Genomic DNA, 12,025 nt, shown 5'->3' on the forward strand with positions numbered 1-12,025 from the left:
GGTTTGTAAACAAACCCAAAATGTATGTAAACAACAAACTATTTGTAAACTAATATCAAGCGTTTGTAAACAACACAAAATGAAGTTGTATGCTCACCACGTGTCCGCCCCAATACACAAGCATTCAAAATGAATGGTTGTGTATAATAATTATGCATTAAATAAAAACACGTAAATTTCCGAGACCTGAATTAGGCTCCGGTGGTGAGGTGACCACCGGAGCGGTGGTGAGCTGACCACCGGAGCTGAAATAACGTTGAGCGGGGGTGAGTAAAAACAGAGAGAAGGGCTGGAGCGGTGGCGGTGGTTTGCTCTTCACCGCGGCTCGTGACGTCATGTTGTAGTTCGGTGGTCACCTCAGTGACGTCATGTTGTAGTTCGGTGGTCACCTCAGTGACGTCATGTTGTAGTTCGGTGGTCACCCCACCACCGAAAATCCAGACTATGAATGAACCTTTATACGGACACAACATGTGTAGTCCAGGAAGGAAGGAAGTGAGACCAGTGTCCATGACATCACTGGCACTTTGAAATACTAAACACACATATTTACCCACATAAAAAAACACCAGGAAAATGTTCCTTGTCTCCTAAACATCATTAAAAATACGACCTGGTTGCAAAAGGGGTGAAGTGGCCCTTTAAAGGAGTAGTTCTCTCAAAACATGACTTATTTTCTTTCTTTTTTTAATAATTTGGGGACCCTCCAAAATAATTTGGCGACCCCCCCGAGGGGTCGCGACCCACGGGTTGAGAACCACTGGTCTAATGCAAACCATTCAAAAGGTAGGCCTACAGAATGAATGACTGGAAGTAGTAGAGGTGTAACGATAGCTGCATCGAAAAATGTATAAATATGTGTATTCTCTGTGTTCATGTCAACGTGCCGGTTTGTCCATATAAAGTGTTCAAATATAATGTCCATGTATGAGAATCACTGGGTTTACTTTATATCCATAATAATAAATGTTTCCCTAGAAAAAACCTGCTTGTTTCACACAGATTTCATGCGTTTGCTAAACATAGGGACATATATAGACATAGATAGGGACGGACATTGCTGGTCATTGGAGAGGCTGCACCACTCAACAAAAATAAATGTAGGAAACAAAGAAATAAAGGGACCCATAAACATGTTTCCGCGACCCAAAAATGGGTCCCGACCCACTGTTTGGGAACCAGTGGGTCAGTGAGCTCCCCCTGGTGGTGGTGGGGGGATCGTCGTCGCTAACGAACAGCTCGCGGTATAGCGGGGGGAACAGGCGGTGGTCGGTCAGTGAGCTCCCCCTGGTGGTGGGGAGGTGGTGGGGGGCTCGGCGTCGCTAACGAACAGCTCGCGGTACAGCGGGGAACAGGCGGTGGTCGGTCAGTGAGCTCCCCCTAGTGGTGGGGATGTGGTGGGGGGCTCGGCGTCGCTAACGAACAGCTCGCGGTACAGCGGGTGGGACAGGCGGTGGTGGGTCAGTGAGCTCCCCCTGGTGGTGGTGGGGAGGTGGTGGGGGGCTCGGCGTCGCTAACGAACAGCTCGCGGTACAGCGGGGGGAACAGGCGGTGGTCGGTCAGTGAGCTCCCCCTGGTGGTGAGGAGGTGGTGGGGGGCTCGGCGTCGCTAACGAACAGCTCGCGGTACAGCGGGGGGAACAGGCGCTGCACGGTGAGAGGGTAGCGCTGGCTGAAGCTCCGCAGCTTCTCCACGTGGAGACGGCACAGGGAGCGCAACACCGCCATCCTCTGGTGGAGCTGGGGATAGAAGGAGGGAGGTATCTTCATTGACACCTTCATTTAATTTAAGCTTAATTGGTAGCATTTAGGAAGGCCACATACTGTACTCAACAAGCCCTTCTGGGATGTTCCTTTCCAGCACATCGTCTGATTTCCGTTCCATATAAAAGTATTTCTCTCCTTTTGTTTTTACCATCATGTTTTAAAAGTGTATGTGCAAACAAACTAAACTAAACTAAACTAAGAGAAAGAGAGAAAGATACCCGACATACTGGAAAGAGACAACCCAAAACCAAAGCAAAATGGAATGCTGTCGAGCACTTGAAAGAGAATATTGGCTGAATTATTCAGCCAATATTCTCTTTTAAGTGCTCGACAGCATTCCAAATACCTGAGCATAGTAAAACTGTAGCCCTGTAAACATGACTCTCGTATTCATACGAGAGTCATGACGCAACTTCACCCTGGTTTTCGCAGACGCTACATTTACAAATAATTAAAATATATAAACATTCGCATTTCAAATATAAAGTACTCACAAAGTGTCCCACGGGTGTTAGTTAGTAGCAGCGCCAGCGATTAGAATTTCTGCATCCCGCGTTGTTTAATAAAAAGCATTTTTATCCGAGGTGTTATTTTGCCATTGGCTTTCAACTACGCGCCCATATCGGTCGGGAGGAGGGTGGCACTCGGTGTGTTCGATATAGGTACGCTGACCGCCCTGCCAATACAGACTAATAGGCGAGTGCGCTCCCGGTGTGCAACTGTGGATTTCCCAAACGAACCCCGTTTGAAAAAAGTAGCCGGAGAGCTCGGACAAAAATGCTTTTTATTAAAGAACGCGGGACGCAGCAATTCTAATCGCTCGCGCTGCTACTAACTAACACCCGTGGGACACTTTGTGAGTACTTTATATTTGAAATCTGAATGTTTATATATACGGAAATCTTGTAAATGCAGCGACTGCAAAAAACAGGGCAAAGTTACTGCATGACTGTCATGATAATTATCATGGCAGTCATGTTCCAGGGCTAGTAAAACTGTTTAAAATGGGGGAAGTGTATACAGCAGGAGGTGGTTACTGGTTATACAGCGTTGTGTAAACTGAGCTATGTCACATTGTGTCGTTATATAATCAGGGTATAAAGCTTTTTGAGATAATTAGCAGCAATCGTTTTGCACAACTTTTGGACAAATAGCAGCAATTAACACAAATTTGGGTTTGGCTTGGGTTCAGAGTTCAGACTTTTATGATCTCATCATGTGGTTTATTGTGGTTGCCGCAAACCGAGTCATTCTTTACCGAGACAATGAATCACATTCTGCATGTGTTTGTTGTGTGTGGATGTGAACGTGATCATGTTGCCATAGCAACTATGATGTCTAACTAACATGTCTACATGTGGAAGTGTCCTTGGGCAAGACACTGAACCCTACATTGCCTCCAATGAGTCGGTCGGTGTGAGCTCGCCACCATTGGTTGTGTGAATGTGGGAAGTGAGGACGCTGGTGTCGACTGTTCGCCGCTTCACCTCCCAATGTATGAATGAATGAATCATTGTAAGCGCTTTGAGTAGAAAAGCGCTATAAAAATGCAATTCATTATTATTATTATTATTATTATTATTATTATTATTATTATTATTATTAACTAAATGACTGACAGCGGTCCAGAAAGTTCTACTAAGAGACAGGGCAGCTCCAACATCAAAGCTGCAACGCCTGTGTTGTGTGTGTGTGTGTGTGTGTGTGTGTGTGTGTACCTTGCTGACCAGTCCCTCATGGGTGTGTGTGTGTGTGTGTGTGTGTGTGTGTGTGTGTGTGTGTGTGTGTGTGTGTGTGTGTGTGTGTGTGTGTGTGTGTGTGTGTACCTTGCTGACCAGTCCCTCATGGGTGTGTGTGTGGGTCAGGATGTGGGTCAGTCCCAGCTCCAGCTCTCTCTGGACTCTCTGAACCGTGGCTCTGTCCTCCAGACACGGACGGTCTGTAAACACATCATGTTAAAGAATAATAATAAAGAATATGAAACATGTACACGGACGGTCTGTGAACACATCATGTACTTACTGTACATAAAGAATATGAAACATGTACTACACGGACGGTCTGTGAACACATCATGTTCTTACGGTACATAAAGAATATGAAACATGTACTACACGGACGGTCTGTGAACACATCATGTACTTACTGTACATAAAGAATATGAAACATGTACTTATCTGTAGTCCAGTCCACCTAAATTAATTGCATTTTTTTTAATGAATTGTATTTTTATAGCGCTTTTCCAAGTGCTCAAAGCGCTTTACAACGGTTCATTCATTCATACAGTGGGAGGTGAAGCGGCGAACAGTCGACGCCTGCGTCCTCACTTCTCCACATTCACACACAGACGGTGGCGAGCTCACATCGACCAAATCATTGGAGGCAATGTAGGGTTCAGTGTCTTGCCCCAAGGACACTTTCACATGTGAACAGGAGGAGGAGCCGGGACTCGAACCGCCAACCCACAGGGATCATTAAGACAACCTGCTCTACCTCCTGAGCCACAGCCTAAAGCGAGTCCAAGTCAAGACCAAGTCCGACTCAACTCAGAGTGTGGGAGGGGGTCGAGTGCGAGTCAAGACCGACGGGAGGCGAGACCGAATCGAGACCAAGACCAGATTAGTTTTTCTTTCTTCTCATTCGATGTAGGAATAAAAAGACCCAAACTAAAACACAGCGTAAACAAACATTTTTGTCAGGTGAAGTTGATCATAGCGCAGGTGATTGCAACAACCACCAATGGTGTGAAAAATGAACATGTGGTCTTTGAATATATATATATATATATATCTTTGAATATACTATATATTCTTTCACAGTGAACGTTTTAACTGGTATCTTTGCCTCTGGGGGAGGGGGGGGGGTCCCTGAAACAACATATTGAGATGGGGGGGTCGGCGGCCAAATACATCCTGGGGGTCCTTGACATGAAATAGTTTGAAAATCACTGACATAGAAACATAGTTTTTTTTCCTATAAGACTGTCATGATTTTAGAAGACATTTTGTAGAGTCTGCCTCAGGTCTAAATGGGTTAAAGTAAAACAATCGAGTTGTTTTTTCCACCACTGTTGAAAAGGGACTGACTTGGTCTGCCTGCAGGTCTTATACCTGTGTTGATGAGCACCAGGGCGGTGAACAGTGCCACCTGCTGCTCAGTCAGCCTCAGTGCACACATCCCGTGAGCAAAGTCGAACACTGCGGCGATCAGATCCCCACAACCTGTTGGGAGACAGACATGTTCAGCATGTTCAGACCAACATGTCCAACAATACATTGTGAAGTGGAGACACGTCCAGTTCTGTGTTTTGTTAGTTAGTTAGTTAGTTAGTTTCATTTATTGTCCACGTGTGGAAATTTGTCTTCGGTCTCAAACAGTAAAAAACAAACAGTTACACAATTAATTTCTCATGGCAAAAAAGTGCAGGACAACAGTGGCAAATACATTGGAAAAACAGCTAATCTAGCGAGACATGGTTAATTTTTTTATTTTATTCATGGGATTTCTTAGATGTGTCCATTTGTCCGTTTTAAAATGTATACAATAATTGTACTTTTTTGTACTCTCACCCAGAGACTTGAAGAGCTCAGCTCCGGCGAACTTCCCGTCGAAGAACACAGTGCTGTTGTCTGTGTTGAACAGCCTGCTCATCCTGACCAGAACCACCTCCATGGACCCTGATTACAACATGGAGAAACCCGTTAAATGTACCATAGAACCACCTCCATGGACCCTGATTACAACATGGAGAAACCCGTTAAATGTACCAGAACCTGGACCACCTCCTTGGAACCTGATTAATACCAGGAGACAATGGAAACAAGTTTAAATTGATATTTCACTTTCAAACATAATGACTGGGGTTATTTTAACGTCTACTCTGGCTCAAAGATCATTTTGGAGGGTCTTGGCCTGAGAGAATAAGCCAAACCGTGCAGATGTATGAACGCGGTATGTATTATGGTCTCACCGGTCTTGAGGAGAGCGATCTGGTCGTTCTGGCTGAGCAGACGGAACCCTGGGAGGTGTTTGGCAAACTCCACCACCAACTGGACGGCCTCGGTGACGCGCACCGAACACCACGCCCACATCTCGTCCACCGACTGACAGAGAGACATAGAGACAGAGAGACAGAGAGAGAGAGAGAGAGAGAGGTGAGACACCATGGCCACATCTGACATCTCGTCTACCGACTGATAGAGACATACTGTACATACAGACAGATAGAGAGAGAGAGAGAGAGAGAGAGAGAGAGGTGAAACCACGCCCACATCTCATCTACCGACTGACAGGGAGACATAAGTATAAAACTTTATTTACAGCCGGTTAAAGACACACACACACACACACACACACACACACACACACACAGACAGACAGACAGACAGACATACAGACAGACAGACAGACAGACAGACAGACAGACAGACAGACAGACAGACAGACAGACAGACAGACAGACAGACAGACAGACAGACAGACAGACAGACAGACAGACAGACACCTTGTTCTGGTACTGATGGATCTCCTCGATGGTGAACACTTTCCATCTCAGAGTGTGCAGATCCTCAGCGGTGAACCGACTGGTGTCTCTGTGAGCACGCACCACGCTGGCACACAACTCATCTGTATGCACGCACACACACACACACACACACACACACACACACACACACACACACACACACACACACACACACACACACACACACACACACACACACACACACACACACACACACACACACACACACAAGAAAAACACTAAAAGGTGGAATTTGTTTTGTTTTGTTTAACAGTCATGTGTTTGTTGTTACAGTAGATCAGGGTTCCCCAATATGCAGCCCGCGGGCCATTTGCGGCCCACGGAGCGCCCCCTTGTGGCCCCTGGAAGAAGGGGGGGGGGGGGGGGTCCCCAGATATAAATGGCATTAAATGGGGGTCAGTAGCCTATGCATGTCAAACTGGGCATCCTTTTAAAAAGGGCAAGACCTCGACCTCGCGCGTACGGACTCGGCCCCCAGCCTGGTACCCTATAGTCAAAATATGGCCCTTGAGGAAAATTAATTGGGGAACCCTGCAGTAGATTATTAAGATTAATAGTAGAGAAATGAATCTACACATGATGAGATATGAGACAGAGGTGCAAACTGTCATCCACCTACTACATTAATAGTGTGTACTGCTGTTAATAGTTGGATGGATACATGCAGAGGATGCATTTCACATACAGGTCGAATACCAACAAAGTCGGCGCCGACGGAACTGCTCAGCCTCCTAAAGTAACTATAAGTAAATTATGCTTAAACGGTTAAACCTAACCTTGATCCTATCGTTAACCCCTGCAGTAAAACTATGCCTAACCCTGAACATATTTCTCAGTATAACAAAATAAAGAATACAGGAACCGCCGCACAGCGAGAACGGCATGAGGTTGGCGGGGGGAAAAGAACGAGGGCGAGATGGATTATGGGCGACGGTACCTGTTACCTACAGGTTTACAGTAAAATCGAAAAACCAGTAAAAGTACGAAAAACTGTACGAGGGGAGCCTGTTTTTCCGGCACAGGAGGCCGCGGCCAAGTCAAAACATAGCGAAAACAGCAGATCTACAAGCTCACCACGCGTCTTGAGAGCTTGTAGATCAGCCATTTTCGGTGCGCAGCCCAGCACTCTTTAGCTAGTGTAGATGTGGTGTAACGACAATGGATTTAGAAAAACGAATTTGTTCAAGGCCAAATACTGCGTTCAAGTTCAGGAGACATCGGAGAAAAAACAATCTCCTGAATGGTGCTTCCGGCGTGGCATGGAAAGGAGAGAGGAGTGGCATTTGCATTTCTTTCACCATGTAGTAAATGCTGCATTCGTGGTCTGGAGTATGGGGCAGTTGTTTTACAGACGGGCTAAAAGGGCAGATGCTGAAGCCCCCTTTGATGTCTATGTGTGCACGACCCTGATATGTAACATAACATGTCACCTTCAGAGTGTGTGGATATGGAGCGAACAGCTCACCTATGTTCTTCAGAGTGTGTGGATATGGAGCGAACAGCTCACCTATGTTCTTCAGAGTGTGTGGATATGGACTAGCGAACAGCTCACCTATGTTCTTCAGAGTGTGTGGATATGGAGCGAACAGCTCACCTATGTTCTTCAGAGTGTGTGGATATGGAGCAAACAGCTCACCTATGTTCTTCAGAGTGTGGATATGGAGCGAACAGCTCACCTATGTTCTTCAGAGTGTGTGGATATGGACTAGCGAACAGCTCACCTATGTTCTTCAGAGTGTGTGGATATGGACTAGCGAACAGCTCACCTATGTTCTTCAGAGTGTGTGGATATGGAGCGAACAGGTCACCTATGTTCTTCAGAGTGTGTGGATATGGACTAGCGAACAGCTCACCTATGTTCTTCAGAGTGTGTGGATATGGAGCGAACAGCTCACCTATGTTCTTCAGAGTGTGTGGATATGGACTAGCGAACAGCTCACCTATGTTCTTCAGAGTGTGTGGATATGGAGCGAACAGCTCACCTATGTGGCCGCAGGTTCGAATCCCCATCAGGTCAGGTGACGCCTGTCTGGAATCATACCCTAAAAAACCACAAGAGGTGGACATTTCTTTTATACGATGATTGACAGCAGTGACAGTGGGCTGTATTTTGCGTGTCTTAAGTACCAGGTCTTATTCCCTAACTTGAGTAAACTAAAGACCTGGAGGCGTGATCAATGCTCTTTGGCCACTCAGAATAGCCAAAGAGCATTGATCACGCCTCCAGGTCTTTAGTTTACTCAAGTTAGGGAATAAGACCTGGTTCTTAAGACATGCGAAATACAGCCCAGTGTGTCATTCATTCGTGCGGGACAGGACATGACATACAGTACAGTACGTAACCACTGGGGGTAGATGTGTGAATGTGTGTGTGAATGTGTGTGTGAATGTGTGTGTGAATGTGTGTGTGAATGTGTGTGTGAATGTGTGTGTGAATGTGTGTGTGAATGGGTGTGTGAATGGGTGTGTGAATGGGTGTGTGAATGGGTGTGTGAATGTGTGTGTGAATGGGTGTGTGAATGTGTGTGTGAATGTGTGTGTGAATGGGTGTGTGAATGTGTGTGTGAATGTGTGTGTGAATGTGTGTGTGAATGTGTGTGTGAATGTGTGTGTGAATGGGTGAATGTAATGCACATCTATGTGAAGCGTTTTGGATAAAAGCGCTACAAAAATGCACCATTTACCATTTAGAACGTCATTACAAGACAATTAACATGGATCTAGTTTAGTTGACTCTACAAAATCCAGAGAATAGTTTTTGATTGATTTAGATGCTGTTATTGTGGTCCTATATATTATGTGTTCAATTCATCATCAATTAAGACATATAGGCTACAATAATAAAAGGTGTTATTTACAGGAAACGGTCTCAGAGAGTGAAATAAGACCATGAACCCTGCGTCATTGATCTGAGAGTTACAGGTAACGGCTAAAATCACAGGAAAGACGAAGACCGTCAAAACGTGCATGCATCTTCGGACGGACTTCATACCGACACCGGCGTGCATGTGTGTGCCAATAAACCGTGATGTGACAATAAAGTTGTTTCTGTGTGTGTGTGTGTGTGTGTGTGTGTGTGTGTGTGTGTGTGTGTGTGTGTGGGTGTGTGTGTGTGTGCGTGTCCACCTCACCTCTCCCATCAGAGTCCCCTCTGCCCTGGGTTCTGGTGACAGGCGACAGGCTGGCACTGCGGTGGTGGTGGTGGTGGTGGTGGTGGTGGTAGGCCCCGCCTGGAGCCTGGGACTCGCCTGGGGAGTACACCAGGTAGGAGTGCGCCTCGGCGGGGTAGGGCAGCAGCTCGCTGACCTCCCCGGTGGGGAAGGGGTAGGCGGAGCCAGGCTGCAGCAGAGGAGGAGGCCCGGCGTTGTTGTGGCGTTGCATCTGGGATCGAGACGGGTTATTTTATATATAAATACAAACTATAACCAAAAGAACTAGAGTTCAAAACATTTAGTTAACCCATTCTGACCTGAGATCAGATTCATACGAGTTTTCCACTGGACAAACACTGGGTCTGATTAAATAAAAATAAAAGAAAAACTACCCACATGACAAATTCTAGAATTGACAAAACATTTTAGTTAAACGAAATAAAAAAATTAAAACTATTAACTGAAGCTATAACTAAATGTCATATTATCCTATTAAAGAGGCACTATTTGCCTTCAGAAATAGTGAAAGATGTCTGATCTACAAGCTCACACGTTGCGAAGCAATCATGCGACACATTGTCAGTTTGCCGATCTGCTATAAGCTTCCCCCTGACTGTATTAATTAAGGAAATTAAAAAATAAACTAGAACAACTAAATTAAAAAAGTCAACTAACCCCTAGCTGCAACCCTTTTCACCAAATACCAACTAAGCCAAATAGCAAACCGGGGTTAAAAACATTAAAACTAAAGTAAACTAACCCTGGGCCGTAGGAGGTCACAGTGCGCGTGTCGCGGCTGCTGCTGCTGTTGTTGTTGTTGTTGTTGTTGCTGCTGCTGCTGGCGGTGACGCGCCACCTCTGCAAACAGAAAGTCCCTCTGGCGCTTTGACATCCTGCCAAACTTCACCGCTGTGGAGGGAGGGAGGGAGGGAGCACAGGGTCATTTTAAACACCCCCACGGGTCTGTTCTTAGGCCCAAAGTTAACCGCACCAATGATTCGCCCATAGGAGGCCTTAACCCATTCTGACCTGAGATCAGATTATAAAAATGTCTATTACATCCTGACAGTTTCATTATTAACCCATTCTGACCTGAGATCAGATTCTAAAAGTGTCTTCGATTTTTCAAAAATAGCAGACCTACAAGCTCGTATCGCGCCACTCGGTGGCGCGATATGAGCTTGTAGATCTGCTATTTTTCAATAGCTAAAGCATAACATGATGCTAACACCAAAATGGGTGCCCGGTCAGAATGGGTTAAGTATGTTTCACCAGTTTCAATTGAAACGGGCCTCCACCCTCAGGGGGGGGGGGTCTCCACCCTCAGGGGGGCCTCAACAAAATAATGATGGCATAGGTATATGGGGGCCTCATATTTGGTCTTGAAACGGGCCTCCAGATTCCTAAGGCCGCCCCTGGATTCACCATGAAACTCCTTGCAACCAAACGGTTGAGAGTAGAGGGTACAGTATGCGCGTGACATCATCGTCAAACGAGGAAGTTATTCAGGAATGCCTACTTATAGTGGCAAAAAACTACTTTCCTGGCCTTACATCCACACAGAAAGGTCCTCTCTGATTGCATTAAACAACATTAAACAATGTTAAACTCACTTTGCCTGTTGCTTTGCCACACGATGTGCCATTAACTTTAAGCATGCGCATATACCCTCTATTGTAGTTATATAGTTACCATTATCCCCAATGGCAGTTGCACATTTGTTTGGTTTGCAAGGAGTTGCATTGGTGCGACATGTCCTTAAAGCTGTTTTGTTACAAGGAGCCGTGCTGCTATGAGCTTGTAGATCTGCTATTTTTGAAATATCATTCTGGGGGTCCTTTACGTGAAATAGTGTGAGCACCACTGATTAAAAAAACTGTTTTTTTTCTCCAGAAAACTGTTATGATTTAGGAGACATTAGTAGAATATGTTCTCAGCTCATATACAACACCAGTATGAAGCATTGCGTGCCGGCCTGCTCACCATCGCGGCTCATCCCCTGAGCAAGGCACTTCTGCAGCCGGCAGTGCTGGCAGCGGTTGCGGGAGGCGCGGTCCACCTGACAGTTACTCTGTCTGGAGCAGGAGTAGGACACGCTGGGCAGCTGGCTGCGACGGAAGAACCCCTGGAACAAGGCATTATGGGTGATGGAGTTTATACCCCTGGAACAATGCATTATGGGTGATGGACTTTATACCCCTGGAACAAGGCATTATGGGTGATGGAGTTTATACCCCTGGAACAATGCATTATGGGTGATGGAGTTTATACCCCTGGAACAAGGCGTTATGGGTGGACTTTATACCCCTGGAACAAGGCATTATGGGTGATGGAGTTTATACCCCTGGAACAATGCATTATGGGTGGACTTTATACCCCTGGAACAATGCATTATGGGTGGACTTTATACCCCTGGAACAATGCATTATGGGTGGACTTTATACCCCTAGAACAATGCATTATGGGTGGACTTTATACCCCTAGAACAATGCATTATGGGTGGACTTTATACCCCTAGAACAATGCATTATGGGTGATGGACTTTATACCCCTGGAACAAT

At 45.8% G+C, this 12,025-nt stretch overlaps 1 protein-coding gene across 1 annotated transcript in view; it reads right to left on the reverse strand.

Moving 5' to 3' along the window:
- Window positions 1–1,559: 1,559 nt before the first annotated feature.
- LOC310855970 (nuclear receptor ROR-alpha A-like) overlaps window positions 1,560–12,025 on the reverse strand; it is a gene marked incomplete at its 3' end in the record, with an annotated part of 48,608 nt that continues 38,142 nt past the window's right edge. Inside the window, exons 8-17 of the mRNA XM_083761186.1 lie at window positions 11,448–11,589; window positions 10,225–10,373; window positions 9,444–9,693; window positions 8,253–8,354; window positions 6,271–6,392; window positions 5,737–5,869; window positions 5,336–5,443; window positions 4,877–4,987; window positions 3,593–3,705; window positions 1,560–1,739 (exon numbers count right to left, since the gene is read on the reverse strand). Of these exons, the coding sequence (XP_083617312.1) occupies window positions 1,560–1,739; window positions 3,593–3,705; window positions 4,877–4,987; window positions 5,336–5,443; window positions 5,737–5,869; window positions 6,271–6,392; window positions 8,253–8,354; window positions 9,444–9,693; window positions 10,225–10,373; window positions 11,448–11,589 (1,410 nt within the window). The remainder of the gene's footprint in view (window positions 1,740–3,592; window positions 3,706–4,876; window positions 4,988–5,335; window positions 5,444–5,736; window positions 5,870–6,270; window positions 6,393–8,252; window positions 8,355–9,443; window positions 9,694–10,224; window positions 10,374–11,447; window positions 11,590–12,025) is intronic.

This window comes from Protomyctophum parallelum, assembly GCF_964188405.1.
Source record: "Protomyctophum parallelum genome assembly, chromosome: 3".
Lineage (NCBI taxonomy): Eukaryota > Metazoa > Chordata > Actinopteri > Myctophiformes > Myctophidae > Protomyctophum > Protomyctophum parallelum.